This window comes from Chiloscyllium plagiosum, chromosome 14, assembly GCF_004010195.1.
Source record: "Chiloscyllium plagiosum isolate BGI_BamShark_2017 chromosome 14, ASM401019v2, whole genome shotgun sequence".
Lineage (NCBI taxonomy): Eukaryota > Metazoa > Chordata > Chondrichthyes > Orectolobiformes > Hemiscylliidae > Chiloscyllium > Chiloscyllium plagiosum.
The window spans coordinates 46,164,013-46,185,613 of record NC_057723.1 but is presented as its reverse complement, the minus strand read 5'-3'; the positions used below and the strand labels follow the sequence as shown (position 1 = coordinate 46,185,613).

The window sequence follows — 21,601 nt, the reverse complement described above, 5'->3', positions numbered from 1 at the left end:
GGGGGGGGGGGGGGGGGGGGGGGGGGGGGGGAAGGATTCTGTCCTTGTTGCAATTACAGGGGTGGGGTTCAAGGACAGAGGTGTGGGAAGTGCGGGAAATGCACTGGAGGGCATCGTTGACCATGTGGGAGGGAAAGAAGGAGGCCACCTGGGATGTTCTTTCATGGAATTGGTCCTCCTGGGAGCAGATGCAGCGGAGGCAGAGAAATTGGGAATAAGGGATAACGTTTTTGCAGGAGGCAGGGTGGGAGGAGGTGTAGTCCAGGTAGCTGTGGGAGTTGGTGGGTTTCTAGTAGATGTCTGTGTTAAGTTGGGTGCCAGATATGGAGATGGAGAGGTCCAGGAAGGAGAGGGAGATGGCCAAGTTGGTTCAGGTAAACTTGAGGTTGGGGTGGAAGCTGTTCATGAAGTTGTTGAACTATTCAACCTACTTGTGAGAGCAAGAGGTGGCACCAATATAGGCATCGATGTACTGGAGGAAAATGTGGGGAATGCTGCCGATGTAGCTGCTTAAGATGGACTGTTCCACATACCCAACAAAAAGGCAGGCATAGTTGGTGCCCATTTGGGTGCCCATGGCTACCCCTTTGGTCTGGAGGAAGTGGGAGGATTCAAAGGAGAAACTGTTGAGCGTGAGGACTAGTTCAGCCAATCAAATGAGTGTGTCAGTAGAAGGGTACTGGTTGGGTTTGCGGGAGAAGAGGAAACGGAGGATTTGGAGGCCTTCGTCATGCCAAACGGATGTGTACAGGAACTGGATGTCCATGGTGAAGATGAGGCTTTGGGGGCCGGATAAACAAAAGTCAAGGAAGAGGTGGAGGGAATGGGTGGTGTCCCAAACATATGTGGGGAGTTCCTGGATCAAGGGGGACAAGAACGGTATCAAGGTATGCAGAGGTAAGTTCGGTGGGGCAGGAGCAAACGGAGATGATGGGTGGACCGGGGCAGTCAGGTTTGTGAATTTTGGGTGGTAAAGATGGTCTCGTGAAACTTTCCTCAATTGTTGCAAAATTCCACTTGGTTCACTAATGTTCTTTCAGGAAGGAAACTTGATATTGTCACCTGATCTAGCCTCAGTGTAACTCCAGACTGATCGTAATGTGGTTTCCTTCTGAAATGGACTAGCATGTCACTCAAGCAAGGAAAATTAGGCATGGGCAATAAGTGGGGCTGGCCTTGTTAGTGACATTTACATCTCATGAAAGACTGAAAAAGAAACAGATAGGCAGAAATTCATGCAATGTATGTTCCGATAGATTATTTTCCACAAACAGAATTTATACTATGTGGCAATCCTGTAAACCAGCCATAATTGACTGCTATCAACACGGATATAATGTGGCCTCTGACATTTCAATATAATATGTTGAAATTGATTATGTCAATGAGATCCTGATACTTGGAAAGGGTATATTGAGTTATTTAAACTTCAGCTGAATAGAAATCAAACATATTTTGAATTACATTGATTGTTTTCAGTATTATACTGAATGCATTATGAATTTATAATTAAAAGTGTTACATCAATCTTGTACACAGAATTTTGGTATCGTTTTAGCATTAATACCAGATTAATCCAGAACCTAACAGCAAATTTAGCCTAATATTAAAGTCCACCTTGGAAGCAAAACAAAACTTGGATCATCTGTATCACAGAATCAAAATTTTTTATGCAGTGCTGAGAATTATTGTCACCAGATGCAGCAGCTTTGTAAGCTCACTACCTATTTTGCATTCCATTTCAGACTTTTGTGTTGTTTTCCAGCTAACACTGTTTCTTGTCTGGAACAGATGGGAATGTTCTTAAGAAGATGTATTTATGACTAAGTTTTGGCACCATTAGTATTAGTATGTCAATATACACCCAAACTCAGTGATTCCTTTTGCATGTTCACCCTCCACCAACTCCCAACCCTTTTGACCCAATAGCACCACCATTCCCCATCAAATCATCAAACAGTATTATCAACACTCATTGTATAAAAATATATAAAATCAAATTTGTATCTGTTCATCCTAAATCTTAAAAGTTTTAATTGCAGCTTCAAACATAAGACGCCTTATAATAAATATTCATTGTAATTCTTAAATTGTGGATGATGTTTAGAAACACTTTAGGCACAACAGTTCCAACTTATAATTTATTACAAATAGCCATAAATAGATCAGTAAATTACAGGTAGATTTATCTAATTACAGTAATAAACAAAATATGAAATATCAATGATAAATTTTAAGTTGAAATTACTATTTTAACAATTATTGATGAGAAGGAGGAAACTGTTCATCAAGGTATTTGAGGAAATAACTGTTGAAAAACTAAAATCAAATATTAGTGAAATGATTTGGTAGACCATTAGCTATCTGTACTGGTGAATTTTAACAATTTTGACAAATCCTTCATCAGGAGGCTTTATTTCATTTTTCAGATTTTAATTGTAAAAACGTTAACTTTAAAGTAAGGCATTATCCCACAGATAATATCTTATGTAATTGCAATTATAACATTAATCAAAAGTGAAATTAGCAACTCAGTGCAATCTAACAGTCATGGATGTTATTTTGGTCAATTATTAACAATGGCATCATGCAATTTCAGCCTATTCCTGTGCATATGTACATTTTGGATTGACAGAATCTAATCTGGTTCACTATCAAGTGTAAAATTCAATCATCATCTTAATATGCTGTCATCTCAATGTATAATGTAGTATGTTTTGGCACCTGTAACATTTAGTTAGCTGTTATTTATAAATATATTGTGGTTTGTTCAGGGTCAGTAGCTGAATGGGCTTTTCCCATTCCACTTTTTCTTGTATTCCTACAATGAGATTAGATGAGGTTACGTTTGAAAGTGCAATTTTTTTTCTCAACTCATATTCCTTATTTTGATCAGCAAAAGTACATTGTTTGAAATTAGGTAAAATATTACCTTTCATTAAAAAATGGAAATTACTAAAAACCCCTGTACCTTGTGAACCATTTACTTTCGAAAGAAGAAGTATGATTCAACACATTTTTGGAAATAATATTTATCTAAGTCAGTACAAAAAAAAAATCACATGCAAAATTATTATGTACCTCTCTATTTTAAATCTTGATGAGCTTACAATGTTCTCTTCTAGTTGTTATGGACTTTATTGTACAGTTTTTGTTTAGCATGAAATGCTTCTTCTATATTCACTTTTATTCCTTTGTGAAGGTTTCCTCTGTGACACTTTAGAGAATTACATGTACAGCTGCAAGGAAAGACTTAATGGTATATAAAGGGATCATATAATTTAAAATGTTTTGTATTAGTCCATTATTTAGGCTCTCATATTGAATTCTGAAGTTCCTATTTGAATATGTTTGCACGTTTTGACATTATAGCTCCTGTCAGACATTGGCATTTATCTAATTTCTCCTATATATTTTAAATATGAAAGTGTGAGTTTGTTTTATTCTGCCAAATAACAAATATAATAAAACCCTAAAATATTGAATTATACTTAAAATTATTTGTGACAGTCATCATCCAGACTAAGATGTAAGACAAAGCAGCATTGTAATTCTAACTGCCAGACTCATCTATGAATCCTGAATTTGGACTTCATTAGAAATTGTATTCTACTTTCTATTCACTTTTGCAGTTCTAAATATTATTGCTAATAAAAGTCACTGGGAAGAATTAGATGGCAGTAAGTCTGAAAGTTCTAAGATTTACACAACACAGGAAAGACTTCATTTCTGCATAAGCCTCTGCCCGAAACCTTTGATACTGTCCTGTGCTTTGGAAGCAACAGAGTTGATAGCAGTTTGTGTTTGTTTCGATGCTTCTTCAGTAGCTATGGACATATACAAAAACAAAAATAAGTGAGTAGCATTGAAAACCCCATAGTCAAGACCATGTCCTCCTATATCAACTGACTTTGTTAAGGCTTCCATGAGAGCTGAATGAGTAACTGAACCCACAAGTTAAATCAATGCTATGTGCTAAATTGTCTCACTATAACTGTCCTTCAGAGTGTAATGGCTCCTGGTTTATGCAGGAATGACCAGGGTAACCACAGCTGATAATGATCATCTGATTGTTGATAGAGGTACATGTGAGAGCTCTTGTGGTGCTGTGTCTGTGTCTCTGCCTTTGAACCAGGAGGTCTGAGTTCAAGTCCCACCTGCTCCAGAATGTGCAAAGCATCTCTGAAGGGGTTCATTCATAATATAGATATGGAAGTTGTAGAGATTAGAATGAGGGCCTGATGACAGTGAGATCCCTGATTGGGGATGTTAAACTGGAGCCAGTCAGGGAGCACTGGCTGTCAAATATACAAAGGAGATTCAGAGAGAATCCTCACTCTAAGGACTGGCTCTGAGCTAGCTAGTCAGAGTCCATGTACTGTGCACCATGCTGAATGGTGACAGAATACTGGCTTCTGTGCAGTTATTTCAGAAATGCATGTGAAAGGGCTATTGAGGCACAACTGTAGTGTCCTTACCTCTGAGCCAGGAGGCTAGGTTCAAATTCCAGATTTGTGCAATGACATTTCTAAAAATGTTGATTAGACATTTTCTGCAAGTGTGTGTGAGATCAGATGAGGGTGCAATCAGACCTTATTCTGAAGAACACCAACCTATCATATTACTTAGTCAAGGCTCTGAGGATGATAGACCAATGCATGTGGTATTAACTTATTCATGTTATTTCCTTTTCTTAATAACTACATATTTACCAGAAACAACTAATAGTCCAAAAGGTAGTAATACCAAAGGAATCAGCAAAAGTTCAGAAAAAATTTGATGGCATCGCCTACCAAACATGATGACATATTGGCGAAGACAAAATAAAACGTTTGGTCAGAAAATGTGTTAAAAAGGGAAAAAAATTGGGATTTTGTATTTATTACATAGTTTTGATGCTGGTTTAACGATCATACTTATAGAACACCTATTTTAAATTTAAAAATCAACATAATTTAAGAATATTGCCAACAAGAGTTCAGGTCTACATCATTTAATAAAATAAACAATGAATTTAATTAAACAATTAATATTCCCAGCATTTCATTGACAAGGTCAAGATTGATGTAAGGAGTATATCTCTCCCCATTGACCCTCACATTAAAATTATGACATGACAGTTCTATATTCATAAGACTAAAATTTGTTGACATCTCTGATAAAGAAATGTTGTTAGGATTCTTTAAGGCCAAACAGGAAGTTAAATCTTAAATCATTACTAGTAAAACATTCAATACAAAATTAAGCTGTACAATTAAACTAAGTCATTTAAGGTAAGACCAAAGCAAAATACTGTGAATATTGAAATAAAAGCAAGAAGAAATACTTGAAATGCTCAGTTAAGTCAGGCAGCATCTGTGAAGAAAGAAACAAAGGTAACATTTCAGGGCAAATCTCATTGAGCTGAAGCATTACTTCTTCCTTACAAATGCTGCCTGATTTACTGAGTATTTCCAGTACTTTCTGTTATAATTCTATAATAAGCTAACTGTAAATTAAAAGGGATGCATTAAAATATTTGTAAGTTATGTTGCAAATACAGAACTATGTTTCAAAACTTGTAAAAAACTGATGTATTTATGGTAGTTAGAGGACTTTATGGTTTTAAATTACCATTTCTGATAAATTTTCTGACTTTTTTTGTATCTCATGGAAGAGCTGAATATTTCAAAGAACATTTTACCCTGCATTTCTACTTTTCAACGTTTGTGAAAGATTGAGTTGTCAAACAGTGGAGAGCTCAGTTCTCTGAGATACCTGTTTTAGTAGTTTCCTTGGATGATTCAGCCACTTGTTGAACGGCCTCTTGAGCTGCCTGCACTAAAAGGTGAGGAAAAAGTTTAACTTTAAAAAGAAGTAACATGATTATACTCTCTGAGATTCCACGTGAATCCCCTCCATTTTGTTTGTCTAGTTACTAACCTGTTGTGTCTGCCATTCCCTTTGCAGCTGTCTGTGTTGTGTTCTTCAGCTCTTCAAATGATTTTTTCATTGATGTCATATTATTCTGTTCTCTCCTGCTGTATTGCTTTCAATGAACTAGCAGCAACTACACATGAGAATTTGTTTTGGTGCAAGGGGTTTAATAGTTTTGCACTGAATGCCCCAAGGCAGAAATCTGACATGGCTATACAAGCCATGATTAGTGATGCAGTTTTCTTTGAAAAGAGTGAGATTAATGGAATGTTCGGTAAGGGCAGTTTAGGCGTGTGTTTATTTATCACCATTTGCAAACGAATGCACTTTTAAATGGGGCTGCTGATTCAGCGGTTTACAGTAGTGTTTGAGCTCATGATGTGAAGCAAATTGCCAATGAAGTGGCATAATCTGAACCTTAAATGGCACAGTCTGAAAAAGACAGCTGCTGCAATTGCTGGATCTAGTTGAGCTGTTCACACTCACTAAGTGAGTACTGTGAAGTTTGAGCTTGTAGTGAACTGTACCAAGTGGTAAGCCTATTTGTAAAAGCAGCAGAGGTTAATGGTTTGGTCCTTTTACAAAGGATTGTGTACACTTTCTTTTTCTCAGAGTTGGTCTTTGATATCGTACTGTTGTATTGAAGAAGATATTAACGTGAACTTTTATTTGAGAGTACGCTTACTCATGGGTGGACTTGTAACCTAGCAGCAAAATTGTTCACTTTCCAATGCTATTTTTCATGCATTCACATTTTATTACTGGCTGTTGTTCAAGTTTTGCAGTCAGAATATCTAATGGGTTGTTATCCATTTCTGACTGGATTGCAAACTGATGGTCCCATCATGGAGAAAGGGGCAGCTTTGCCACCTCCTACTGAGCCTGTCAAGTTCAGCCAGAATGTGAGTCCAGAACTATTGTTTGACCCTGAACTCAGCTTCATATTTAGTCAGTTATTAAAAGCAATGCCTTCTAACTCTGTAATATTGCTTAATCTACTTTGTTAACAAAACCTAATGCTGTGCTTTCAACAGCTCAAGGTTCATATGAATTAACACTTTCCTTGCAACTTCCCTGTTTCATTCCCCCACAAGCTTTTGTTTATGTAAAATGCTGCAGCCCACATTCACACATGCACCAGACCCTGCACTTACATTATTATAGTCTCCCTAAATATCATTCTTTCCAAGTATACCAGAAAATTGACTGCAATGTTTTTGCCCTGGCTTTCAGATTTCTCCATTCTGTAGCTCATTTTACCTCCATGAGTTTATTTGGCTTATCTCACTACATTCTATTATATTTCTCCTTGTTGTTTTGAGTTCATTCATGGAATGTAACCACAGCTGGCAAAGCTAAAATGTATTACTCATTTCTAATTGTCTTTGAGAACAACCTTCATGAACTACTGTAGCCTATATGGTGTCGGTCTAACTATAATGCTGTTAGATGGCAAGCTTTTTTTGCCCGAAACGTCGATTTTGCTGCTCGTCGGATGCTGCCTGAATTGCTGTGCTCTTCCAGCACCACTGATCCAGAATCTGGTTTCCAGCATCTGTAGTCATTGTTTTTACCTTTAAGCTCCCATTTCAACCAAGGATAATGAAAAGATATACGAGGAAAAGATGAGATATTTTAAAGCCAGAATGGTACGTGACTTGGAGCGGTACTTGTCATTACACATTTCCAATTATCTGCTGCCCTTGTCCATCTAAGTGGTAGAGGTCATTGGTTTGGAAAGTGCTGTCAATAAAACTTTGCCAGGGGACTGATTTATTAATACTCTGATTTGCTCAGATGTTGAGAAGGAGAATTAAAAATGATCTGGAATATTCAGTTCTGACCTGCTTTAAGAAGGCAGAATCTTTCGTTCCCTCTGCTAATGTGCATAGAGGTAGGAAGGACATTGAACTTGACAGAATGGCGGTGCACCCAAACCTCACCACCTGCCCACTTCTATGACTGGGAAGGCCAATAGTTGACCTTTCTGTTCCATTGTTAATTGTAGTCCTTAGTAAAGGTAACAACATCATTGTCCCACTTACCCCTGTGGGTCACTACATCTCAGGCAAAGGCAGATGTGTAGAAGGAGAGTCCTTCATGGTAACTTCAGCCACAACAGCAATTGAACCCACAATGTTAGCATTACTGTACTTTACAAACCAGCTGTTCAGTACACTCAACTAATCAATTCCTAAGTCAATTAATGACCACTTAAGGGCCTTGACTCAGTAACACTGGGACTAGACAAATTGCAAGCAGGCCTGATGCCAAGCAGCAAGCACAACAACTCAAGTCATTTCTGGAGGTGTGCTCTTGAACAAGGTGTTCAGCAACTGGTTGAGGGACTTGACATTAGGATAGCAGGGCCCATTGAAAGCCACCATCCTGCCCTTGATGCTGAAAAGCTCTGCATCATGATTCCCCACTATATCACATTACTTACCCGTGCTCTGTGTCACTCTTCAGCCAGCAAGAGAGACTTTCAATTCCTCAACATGAATCTACCCATCACTGCAGTAAAGATCCAGTTAAATTGCTGGTCAATGTTAACTCCCAGAATATTGATGACTGAGGTTTCAGCCATGGTAATACTGTTGAATGTCACAAGGATTATTTCCTTTTGGAACTAATCATTGCCTGGTATTGGTATGGCGTGAATTTTAGTTATGCCACTTATCAACCCAAGCCTTAATGTCAACTACATTTCTTTGCATGACTGTAATGAGTATCTGAGGAGTTGTGATTGGTATTGAACAGTGTCTTTGAGGAGAAAGTGAGGTCTGCAGATGCTGGAGATCAGAGCTGGAAATGTGTTGCTGGAAAAGCGCAGCAGGTCAGGCAGCATCCAGGGAACAGGAGAATCGACGTTTCGGGCATAAGCCCTTCTTCAGGAATTCCTGAAGAAGGGCTTATGCCCGAAACGTCGATTCTCCTGTTCCCTGGATGCTGCCTGACCTGCTGCGCTTTTCCAGCAACACATTTCCAGCATTGAACAGTGTCTACCCATCACTGAATATTTGCACTTATGACCTTATAATGAATGGAAGAACATTCAGGAAGCAGATGATGATGGTTGGGTTTAGGGCACTGTCCTGAAGAATCCTGCAGTGATGTTCTGGGGATGTGATGATTGGCATCAGCAACCACAGCCATCATCTGTTTTGTTAAGTGTAAGTCACAGAGAGGGGGACTTATCCTTTATTTCCATAATTTCACTTGGGTCCTTGATACCACATTAGTTCAACTGTTGTATTGTTGTAAAAGAAGCCACTTCGGATTTTAGATTTATTTCTTGTTTAGATGCAAGACTGAAATCAGATCTGAAGCAAAGTGGTTCGAGCAAAACCAAAACTGAACATGAGTAAGTGGTTTATTGGTGTGTAAGTGTCGCTTGAATATATTTTAAATAAGAGTTTCTTGGATTTGACTCAGTAACACTGGGATTAGACAAATTGCAACCAAAAAAGAGAAAATGCTGGAAAATCTCAGCAAGTCTGGCAGCATCTGTAAGGAGAGAAAAGAGCTGACGTTTCGAGTCTAATTGACACTTTGTCAAAGTTAAAAAAGAGAGAAATAGGGAGGTATTTATACGAAGAAGGGCTTATGCCCGAAACGTCGATTCTCCTGCTCCTTGGATGCTGCCTGACCTGCTGCGCTTTTCCAGCAACACATTTTCAGCTCTGATCTCCAGCATCTGCAGACCTCACTTTCTCCCCAGGTATTTATACGAGGCTGAGAGAAGGTGAGTCATGGCTCCAGAAGCAAAGGTAGCAATAAAGAGGTGATAATGACAGTGCAGAGACAGATTATGAGGAGATTAGGAGCTGTGAATGACCAAGGCTGAAGCCGGTGCTATGTGACAAAATATGTGGGGGAGAGGGGGGGGGATGGGTGAAGCAGCAGCAAAATGGAAAACAGGGGAGAAGGGTAGCAAAGGGGGAAGAGGAGAGGGAAACGATGATGAGAGAGTGGGGAGCGAGAGAAAGAGAGACAATCAAGAAATAAGAGGTACAGAACAGTGAAAGAAATATATATTAAAAAAAAATTAATAAAATAAAATTACGGACCAGAATGAAAACAGAGGGGTCGAGATGGGATAATCATCTGTAGTTGTTGAATTCAATGTTGAGACCGGCAGGCTGTAAGGTGCCTAGTCGGAAGATGAGATGATGTTCCTCCAGTTTGCGTTGAGCTTCATTGGAACATTGCAGCAGGCCAAGGACAGACATGTGGGCATGGGAGCAGGATTGTGTGTTGAAGTGGCAAGCCATGGGAAAGTCTGCGACCTGATTGCGTGCTCATCAAAGCGATCACCCAGTCAGCATTTTGTCTGTCTGATATAGAGGAGACCACATTGGGAGCAACGAATGCAATAGACCAAATTGAAAGGGGTACAAGTGAAATGCTGCTTAATCTGAAACCGAGTGTTTGGGGCCTTGGATGGTGAGCATGGAAGAGGTAAAGGTGCAGGTGTTGCATCTTCTGCGATTGCATGGGAAGGTGCTGTGTGTGATGGGAGAGGTGTTAGGTGTGATGGAAGAGTGGACTAGCTTGTCCCAGAGGGAATGATCTCCGTGGAATGCAGACAGGGGGAGGGAAGGGAAGATGTGTTTAGTCTTTCTGTTTCCATTTCCAGCAATAGTCTATCCACTAATATCCATTACAAGCCCACTGCTATCTGGACTCCAGCTCTTCTCACCCCACGTCCTGTAAGGACTTTATCCCTTTCTCTCAGCTCCTTTGCCTCCGCCGTATTTGTTCCGATGAGGCCACTTTCCAAAGTGGTGCTCTTAATATGTGCTCCTTCTTCTCTAACCATGGCTTCCCACCTACAGTTGTAGACAGGGCTCTCGACAGCATGCGGTCCATCTCCCGCACCACGACCCTACCTCCCCTCCCAGAACAAGGATAGGGTCTCTCTTGATCTCACCTTTCACCCCACCATCCTTCACATGCAAAGAATAATCCTCCGCCATTTTCACCAACTCGAACATGATGCCACCACTAAACACATCTTCCCTTCACTCCCCCAGTCTGCATTCCGCAGAGATCGTTCCCTCTGGGACAAGCTAGTCCACTCTTCCATCACACCCAACACCTCTCCCATCACACACGGCACCTTCCCATGCAAACGCAGAAGGTGCAACACCTGCACCTTTACCTCTTCCATGCTCACCATCCAAGGCCCCAAACACTCATTTCAGATTAAGTAGCGTTTCACTTGTACCCCTTTCAATTTGGTCTATTGCATTTGTTGCTCCCAATGTGGTCTCCTCTATATTGGAGAGACAAAACACCGACTGGGTGATTGCTTTACTGAGCACCTTCAGTCTGTATGCAATCAGGTCCTGGACCTTCCTGTGGCTTGCCACTTCAACACCCAATCCTGCTCCCATGCCCACATGTCTGTCCTTGGCCTGCTGCAATGTTCCAGTGAAGCTCAACGCAAACTGGAGGAACAGCATCTCATCTTCCGACTAGGCCCGTTACAGCCTGTCGGTCTCAACATTGAATTCAACAACTTCAGATGATTATCCCATCTCGACCTCTCTGTTTTCATTCTGCTCCGTAATTTTATTTTATTTATTTTTTCTTTATATATTTTTTTCACTGTTCTGTACCTCTTATTTCTTGACTGTCTCTCTTTCTCTCGCTCCCCACTCTCTCATCACCTTTTTCCTCTCCTCTTCCTCCTTTGCTACCCTTCTCCTCTGTTTCCCATTTTGCCTCTGCTTTACCCATCCCCCCCATCCCCCACATATTTTGTCACATAGCACTGGCTTCAGCCTTGGTCATTCACAGCTCCTAATCTCCCTATAATCTCTCTATGCACTGTCATTATCACCTCTTTATTGCTACCTTTGCTTCTGGAGCCATGACTCACTTTCTCTCAGCCTCGTATAAATACCTGCCTATTTCTCCTCTTTTTAGCTTTGACAAAGGGTCAGTTAGAGTCAAAACATGAATGCTTTTCTCTCCTTACAGATGCTGCCAGACTTGCTGAGATTTTCCAGCATTTTCTCTTTTTAGTTTCAGATTCCAGCACCCACAGTAATTTGCTTTTAGACAAATTGCAGGCAGGCCTCATGCTGTGCAGCATGCACAGCAACTCAAGTTGTATGAAGTAGTCATTTCTGGAGGTGAGCTCTTGAACAAGGTATTCAGCAACTGATCACACTGATGAATGTGGGTCAACCAATGGAATGGTAACTTGTCCAGACTGAAGTTGTCCCTTCTCTGAATTGCACAGACTAGGCAATATTATACTGGATAAAAGCAAATTACTGTGGATGCTGGAATCTGAAACCAAAAGAGAAAATGCTGGAAAATCTCAGCAGGTCTGGCAGCATCTGTAAGGAGAGAAAAGCGCTGACATTTCGGGTCTAACTGAGCCTTTGTCAAAGCTTTGACAAAGGGTCAGTTAGACTTGAAACGTCAGCTCTTTTCTCTCCTTACAGATGCTGCCAGACCTGCTGAGATTTTCCAGCATTTTCTCTTTTGGTTAGGCAATATTACACATTGTCAGGTAGATGCCAATGTTGTAGCTGTACTAGAACAGCTTCACTACGACACTGTTTGTTCTGAAAGACAATTCTTCAACACCACAACTAAGGTATTATAGGGCCTGACAGTCTTTGCACTATCTCAGAGTAGAGAGAACTGAATTAACTGAAAAATGGTACCTATGAAAGTGAAGGTTTCAGGAGGAACACAAGATGGAGCAACATGTTACTTTAGGCTGAAGATATTAGTAAGTTATTTAGCTTGTCCTTTGCACTTGTGTTCGAATGCACTGTCTTCAAGGGTATAGGATGTTCACAGCAATGTTAGTTGTTTAATTGCCCTCCAATGTTCACAACTGTCTTGGGAAGATATATAGATTTTTAATCTGATCTGTGAGACTTCTGTATATGCCAAGCTGGTTCTACTGTTTAGCATGCACTTGTGAAAGTACAAAACAAAAATAACCAATGTTGATCCACTGCCTCAACGATGTTAGTAGAATAAGGGACATGCTGGACCATGTTTGAGTTGTAAAGAAAGGCTAGGTAGCCTGGGACTTTTTTCACTGGCACATAGGAGGTATCTTATAGAAGTTTATAAAATCATGAGAGGTACAGATAGGATTAATGATCAAGACTAGGGGGCACATTTTTAAGGTGAGAGGAGAGAGATTTAAAAAAAGACACGAGAGGCAAACTCTTTATACAGAGGGTGGTTCACGTGTGCAATTAACTTCCTGAGGAAGTGGTAGATGTGGGCTCAATTACAATGTTTAAAAAACATTTCGATAAATACATGAATAAGAAAGGTTTGGAGGGATACAGGCCAGGAGCAGGCAAGTGGGACAAGTTTAAATTGGGATTATGGACTGTTTGGAATGAAGGGTCAGTTTCCATGCTGTAGATGCTGTGATTCTATGACTCTATGTGATTACAGAATGTGGAGGACTGCTGCTGATGGTCCCAAGCACCTCATGGATTCCTGGTTTGGACCTGCTAGATCTGTTTTGAATCTTCCAGTTTAGCATATCATGCAAGTTGATGGAAAATATACTTTGCATGAAGATGGATCTTGGTTTCCGCAAGAAATGTCTGGTGGTCACTTATGTCAATACTTGACTGTTGTCTCACCATTGCAACTGCTCCTTAAGTTACTCTATTTTATAACCTCTGAAATGGCTTGGCCAGTTACCTCTTCTTGCCACCTCCCCCAATACTTTGAAAATTCTTCTCAAATCCTTTTGGTTTAACTTTGTTTTCCCCAAACTAGCCTTCTTCATGTTGCCATTTCTCTTGATGCTCTGCTCCATTGTTTTATGTCCTTTCATGGCATTTTCCTTTAACCCTTTGTGGCATCTTATCAATGGTGCAATACAAATGCAATTTATTTTTGATTTCTGTGAAATAAGAGAAATTGAACTAGAGCTCAATCAAATATTTTGGTGTTGGTTACTGTAACTATGGACTGCATTTTCCTAAACCCTAAATGACGTAGATGATTGTGAGTGAGTTGGGAAAATATAGCGAGTTCAGAAATATTAGATTCTCAATGTTGAGAAAAACAAGTCTGTTTCTGCAGCTATATTTTTAATGGAAAGATGAGAACTGCATTAGTGAGCACCTAGAGGCCTATTTGCATGTGTTTGCATTAATTAGTCCTTAGTCTCAATTTATTGAAATGCAGTTTACTATTTTCACATGTATCAGAGAGAAACTACACAGCGACAATTTCCAACATGAATGTCAGAGTGGGTACCTGGCAATTCCGGCTCACATTTTGTTCCTCCTGGTTTCTACAATGAACAGTCACTGACATCTCGGATTGTGCTTCATGTATAGTGCACTACCCCTCCACAGCGGTTGGCATGAGCCACCTACCAGCCTCACCATGTACTGGTGACACATCTCTGACTATTTACAATACAGGTCTCCACTTCAGTGCTACACTTTGAAGCACACCAACATCATGTTTACAGTGGCACTGTTGGGCCATTTGGTGAGCAGGGAACCCATCTCATAGATTAGACCAGAATGCAACTTGGGTATCCTCAGTAGCTCTCTGCACTCAATCACCTTGCACCTATTTGGATGGTCACAGCATTGCTGTCTTGCCTTTTTGAGCTGTCAAAAAGCCAGGCAGTTTGTCATGATGCTGGCAATGATCCGTCGAGGGGGTGATATGTTGCTTTATGACACAGAGCTATGTCAATATTACACCTACCTAAACTGTGTGCCAGCAGCATTGTGTATGCAAGTGGCCACGTGTCAAAGTGTAAGGATGGTAATCCTCAGTTAGATGGAGGGAGCCAGACTGGGGGTAGTGGCACAGTCAGTCAGTAATATCATTCTTTAACAGTCAAGGGTCTGTATAGTGGCTGGCAGCTTGGGACACCCATGACATCGGAGTGTCCGTATCTATATGGTCTGAGGAGTGGGTCACAGTCAGTCTACATTACAATTCCAGTTCAACTCATCTGGGGACATCAACTGGGGGACATACAGAGATCACTCAGGGATACAGTTACACATCAGCTGTCTGTCTAAATCAGTTGGAGGAGTGTGATGTGAACTGTGTAGGGGGTCTGTCCACTGAAAATCAAGGGAGTTATCAGAGGTCAGTGATGATGTGGGGAGATGCAAGGGAAGTCAATTGTGAAGATTAGAGGCAAGTGCAATTTAGGAAGGATAATAATTGTAAAGGGAGCAACTCAATGTGTACGGGTGGGACATAACAGAGCATGGCAAGGCAAGGAATACTGCTAGAAGGTGGGGAGGGGGAGCCTTGTGGAGGTGATTGTCATCAATGGGGAACACCTCTCTGGCTCTGATGGGGTGGCAGTGCATGACTAAATGGTTTGCCTGGGGTTCAGGTGGTAACACATTGAGATGAGGAGCTAAGCAAACATGTTGAGTGGGAACATTTGGCTGATCAAAGCCAACAGGATTGAGAAGGGAAAGGAAGAAAGAGCATGTAGGGAGGGTTGGGGGGGGGGGGGGTTGACCTAAACTGTAAACCTAAGACATGGTCTGTGAACCATGACCTGTATTGCTTTTTCTCCTCATTCAAATTACAGATGTGCAATGGAAATTAAAAATGACTGCCACAGTGGGTGAAGTAAGTGTTCAATTCTCTGGGGGAGGGTGGTCCCATTTTGAGCAATGAGAAGCCTTTCAAAGGGTAATAGCATTAAACAGATGTTCGCAAAATACAGGAAAATAATATCTGTTATCACATAATGCTGTCTGTGGACCTCATACTGGACTATTGTGACGACCATAAATCCTGGCCCTAAGTACTTTCAACACTGTAAATTAATCCTATTAAAGACTATGAGGCACAAGTAATGTCTTATGGGCTGGAAAGATTAATCCTAATTGCCAAAGTAGCATTAGCTTCCATTTTTTCCGAGCCTGCACAAGGTACAGGAACTAGTCATCAATATTCCATGCAGGTCATAGCTGGTGTACCAGTAGCGCCCATCCCTGTGTTCACATATCTGCAGAATCTCTGCTCCAGACATCTGCATGATATAGTAAGGCTATGGGATGGGCAATGAGGACCAACGGGAGCTGCAACATTGTATGGAGTAAGAACTTGAGGGCATTCTTCTGATGGAACAGCACCTTCAGCATCCTATTGATCAGTAGCATCAGCTAAAACAACATAGAAAGGATGTATTTGTGAACCCCATTCAGTAGAACTGAGTTGCGTAAAATCATCGTTCACTGACTGTAAATGCAGTGCAGAGGACGTGCACATTTAGTAGCCTGTTTGTAGTGGGATGAGTGAAAGCGAGTGAGGGAAGATGCTGCATGTAATGATGAGAGTGATGGGCTGTGAGTCTGGGTCTGCTGTAGCAGCGATTAGAGTGAATGTAAAGTAGCAGAGAGAAGTTGATGGCACTAATTGGGCGTGGAAGGTCTTTAACCTTCTTGCACAGTTTTGGGCATTCCTCCAAACCATAGACACTACACACACACACACCATTCTGACTGCTAGGACTTCTAGGTCCTGGTCAGCAAATGGAGATGATAACTTCCCTTTCTCAGCCATCTCTGGGACAATTCCTTATAGCCAGGAACTGTCCAGATTGGCTCTTGACTGACAGGGCTTGACCTGGTGCTGAGCTGCATTTTAAATATAGCACTGGCTCCAGGGATCCTGCAAGATCCCAGAAATGGTCAGCACTGTTGCCATGACTAAATGCATGAATGATGTGAAAGTGCCAGTGTTGGACTGTAGTGGACAAAGTTAAAAATCACATAACACCAGGTTATAGTCCAACAGGTTTATGTGGAAGTATTAGCTTTCAGAGCACTGCTCCTTCATAAGACAACTAGACGAATAAGCAGTGATCTGAAACCAAGTATTTCCAAATAAACTTGTTGGACTATAGCCTGGTTTTGTGTGATTTTTAATTAAATGCATGAAAACACAGGAAAGGCACCACAGAGGTGTGGTACATATATAATGAGGCAATGAGCAAAACCCTCCATGAAACTCCCCAAAACTCAGTTGATTTTGTGTAAAATTCAGCCCTACGCATTTAGCTTCTACAAGAGGGATAGAGTGGTAGATACCTTCTGAGGCAGGAATAGAACTTTACCTCTGGACGTATGCATGTTTTTTTTTGGATCAATCCAAAATGTTGAGCAACTTGTATTTGGAAAGAAACAAAGGTTGAAGGTCGAATAACTCTTGTGATATTATGATTTTATGGAGGTTTAATGGACTGATGACAGGACTCTGAATTGTACAGTGTACTCTCTTGTCATGTAGCAATCCTCAAGAAATTTACCTCACTGAATGACGTTTGGCCTGTCGATAACACAACATAATTTTTTCCTTTTGCTTCTTGTTGCTTGGGCATATCTGTTTAATACTATTCACGTAGACATGCATGAGGCTGGTATTACAGGGTGACTCCTGTATCGATGGGTCCTGTTACTGCAGTTTCAGTTACCACAGCCAGAACATATTACAGTGAACATTCCAGAACCAGAAACCAAGGGGTTGCCGGAAAGGTAAATTTCCCATTTAAATGAATAGGTTCGTTCCTATCTGCGGTTTTGAGCTTCCGCGGTAGGTCTTGGAATGTATCCCCCACAGGTACGGGGGGACTATTGTATATCATCACAGTCAGTCTTTCATGATTGAGAAAATTGTTGCAAAACCGAAGCTATCACTCAATTCATCTACTGGATTTGAGAGACTATTTTAGAAATCCAATCAGTAACTTTTTGAAGTTAAATAAATTAACCTTTATTACTCATTAAGGAACTAGTTTGTGTCACATTTTTGACTTATTGGCACTTTCAACAAAAATATAAATGTAACTAATTGGTACTAGCCTGCAGTCTTAACTGCTAATAGCAGAAACATGCTGTCCAATTCAATTGCACTCAGGGTGCTAATTTTAAAGTATGATTATATTTGCAATATCAGTGAGTGACATAAATTTACACTAGAACTGTGACTGATGTCGTGCTGCACTGCCAGAACCCTATATAACACATCATCACTTCTCCACATCCTCATATATTCATCATTTAACTATTTTTATAGCAATAAACCATTTTTACAACCTAATAATAACCCTGTAATTATCAGCCAGTTATAAAATGACAGATTTTAAAGCATTTTACTTTTATTATGCAGTTCCTTTTCCAACTACTGGTGATTAACTCACTAATCGTTTTAATTCCACTTGGCATAGAGATCATTCCTAGAATTTTCTATTAAATCTGTTTCCATCCTTAAATTAGTAGTTAATAAAAAACTTTAACATAGTTTACTTTGCTAATTTTTAACTCACAATATGTTTTGTCCTTATATTTCACAGCACTAAATTTTTTTTCAAACTTCTGAAGAACATCGGAATGAGTAAGAAGCTGTAACAGAGTTTTAAACGCCTTGAGAACAGAAAGAGATTTTCATTAACCAAATACAACTGTATCAGTAATGGAATTTATTCATGTTATTTCATTGGTACATTGGGCTTGTGTTTATTGTGCCATTGTGTACAAGCACTCCAGTCTCATTCTCCAGCAATGTGAAAGGCTGATCTCAATTACACTCACTTTTTGAGCTCTGCAAATTCTGAGAATTAGCTTAAAATTATTTTTAAAATGTATATTGTTATATATAGTTATATCAGTTGAGAAGGTAACAACTGCCCAAAAAGTGTTGGTACGTAACCATTTGGAGACAAGCTAGAACATTTCCCTGGTTAATCATGGTTGGCTTATCACCATCTGAGAATCCTTCTTGCTCATTGGGATATATCTTTGTTGTGACCTTATATTCTTAAACATCTGCTATTGTTCCTGAACCATCCATTCTGCTGAACCCCTTTCCCAGTCCACTCTTGCTAACTCTAACCTAATTTCTTTGTTTATTACCCTTATTTAAGTTTAGTACACTTGTTTCCAATACATGTTCCTTTCTCTCAGGATGATAACTAAATGTTATAATATTATGGTCACTATTTCCTAGATCTTTTACTCTAATGGCATTTATTAAATCTGCTCATTTGGCATTACCAGATCCAAGATAGTCTAATTCCTGGTTGGATCCACAACACATTGTTCTAGGAATCTGTCCTGAATACACACAATGAATTCATCCTCAAGGCAACTTTTGTCAATCTGACTTTCCAAATCTGCATGAAGAATAAAGTAATTCATGATTAATGTACTGACATTTTACATACCCTCAGTATCTTCTGATTTATTCTCTGCCTTACTGTATAATTACTGCTACAGGACCTGTAGACTACTGCTCCCAATGTTTCCTTCTCTTGTTTTTCTTACCTCCAGCCATATGGATTCTATCTTCTGATCCCAGTACTTTTCTTGTTATGGTACTTCTATCAACCCATGCTAACAAGCTACCCCACCCTTTCCTTCCTGCCTGTCCCTTTAAAAACCCCTGAATATTTCGTTCCCAACTTTGATTCATTGTAACCATGTATTTTACTGTAATGGCTATGAGATCATAACCATTAATCTGTACGTGTGCTGTTAATTTGTTCCATATCGTCTTAAATGTGAGACCTCTAATTTTTAAACTATGTCTGTCAGCCCTAGTCTCTCTCATAAGGGGATGCAGCATTCATTCTGTCAAATCCCCTCAGATTCTTATGCTTCAGTAAGATAATCTCTGGTTCTTTGAAACTTCAATGAATATAGGCCTGAAATGCCTAACCTTTTCTCATAAGATAACCTCCTCCATCTCAGATTTCAAACAAGTGACATTTGATATCAAATCATTAATTGATAACGTACTAGTGCATGAATCACAAATAATAATAATAGCTAATGTTGTAATGCTGATCACCGCATAACAGGAAATAATTTTCTTCTACGATCCTTGGTTACAAAGCTTAATAAAATATTTGAATTCCAAACCAACTGTGTGATGGCTTCCACATTGTGTAAGCAAAACCAAGGCATTCTTTACACAAGCCTGGCCTGTCAAACATAAAGGTAAGTGAGTAGGAACAGTTCACAATTGATATTCAACATGCTAAGCATTTGAGGTAGAGGCAGAAAATAAAATGGATGGCCAATAATCAGTCTTGATGACCGATTTCACTGAAACCTCCTTGCTTCAAACAAATAGAATTTTAGTAGAGTCACATATTTTTGTCACACATTTCTGCCAGTCTCCCACTGAAATTATAGTGGGGGCTATAATATTTACATAAAACATGATTTTCATCAGTCAATAGTAAGTTTAGTGAATTTCACAGCTTGGTTTATGTTAAAAATGTAATTAAAAGTCTGGGATGAACCCTAGGCCATTCCATCATTAGGATTGTTCCCTCAGCACATTGATTCTCCTGTTGTGGCATTTAATTCTGACGGCTGTAAGCCCCACTCCTTCAAACCTTATTAGTGATAGATGAGTAATTAGTTTTACTAATTGGATACAGGATTTGCACTAGGAAATTACCATTAGTTTAAGATTTGATTTGTGGCATCAATTAATTCCCACTATTCATAAGTAGCAAATGTTATGTAATTCATCCAATTCAGATGTGTAAGTGATTTGATATGTAATTTACAAACAGCTTCCTTGATTCCTTGTAAATGTCTAGAAACTAATACATTGTGGTTCTATCACTTTATTTACAGGTAATCATTCTCAGCACAGACACATCCCTGTTCAATTTGCTTGGCTTGTGGCTCACTTGAACATCTTTTATGCCACAATTCAGACAACTAAACATTTTACACAGTACCCATTTGATGATTACAACAACAACATTGAAATTATACAATGTATAAAAAGTCAGTCAATATGAAACATCTAGTCACATACAAGCAATGTACAGCTACACAGCTATTTAATTTGAAGTTCAAACCTGAAGTTTGCAATAATGTTGGTCCTTTTTCAAAACACAAAATCACACATAGAAACAGTTTGAAAACAATGCCATCTCTACAAATTCAAGGTCTCATTTCAATGGGAGTGATTCAGCATAATGAGGCATGGCAGATAAAATTGTATAACACCAGTATGGTCAACAAAAGGTTCTTTTATACTGTATAACAAAATAACAAAAGTTAAGGAATCATCGGATCAATAGAAGACAGTTACGTTAATCAGTTTATATGAATCTCCTTTATTATCTTGCTGGTCGCATTGTGCTTCATGCCTCTGGTTCATATTCTTGATACTCCTCCTAGGATGTAAAGAAACAGAAATTATCTTTGTTTCCAAAATTTCATGAACGGTTGATTTGCATTTTCTTTCCATACAAATGTAAAATACAATTCATCACTTTCAGTGCTTTTCTTTTTAGCGCATAACTTTATGTGGAGGTCTGTACTGATGTGGCTCATTATGATTTCACAATTGCTGAAGTTAATTGTTTGAATTTGTTCAGCAGCTGATTGTCCTTTGTCGATATTCCAGGCCAGTGAGACACAAACACAGATATCCGTTGTGTAATTAATGCACAGTGACTCCATACAAAAACAATAGGGGGGGGTCACTTTAAAATCAAATGTCACCTAAAATGTACAACAAATTAAAAAAAGCTGCATAAACCAAGTGTCATACTTCAATTGATTTTTATTGACGTTGGATATATTTTTAAATAATTAACAAGGAATATGTATTTCTCAAAATAATTAATTTAGTTTTGCGATTTTCTTATAAATGGCAGTGA

The 21,601-nt window shown here is 39.5% G+C and overlaps 1 protein-coding gene and 1 long non-coding RNA gene across 3 annotated transcripts in view; one reads left to right on the top strand and one right to left on the bottom strand.

Moving 5' to 3' along the window:
* The first annotated feature begins 6,177 nt into the window (after positions 1-6,177).
* LOC122556688 lies at positions 6,178-19,426 on the top strand. The gene is made up of 2 exons (XR_006313610.1): positions 6,178-6,405; positions 18,266-19,426. It is a non-coding gene; the product is annotated as an uncharacterized LOC122556688 (long non-coding RNA).
* Positions 18,372-21,601, bottom strand: part of sncb (synuclein, beta) — a 92,340-nt gene continuing 89,110 nt past the window's right edge. For both annotated transcript variants that reach the window (XM_043703728.1, XM_043703729.1), the window contains exon 6: positions 18,372-21,112. In XM_043703728.1, the coding sequence (XP_043559663.1) occupies positions 21,080-21,112 (33 nt within the window). In that variant the 3' untranslated portion in view covers positions 18,372-21,079. The remainder of the gene's footprint in view (positions 21,113-21,601) is intronic.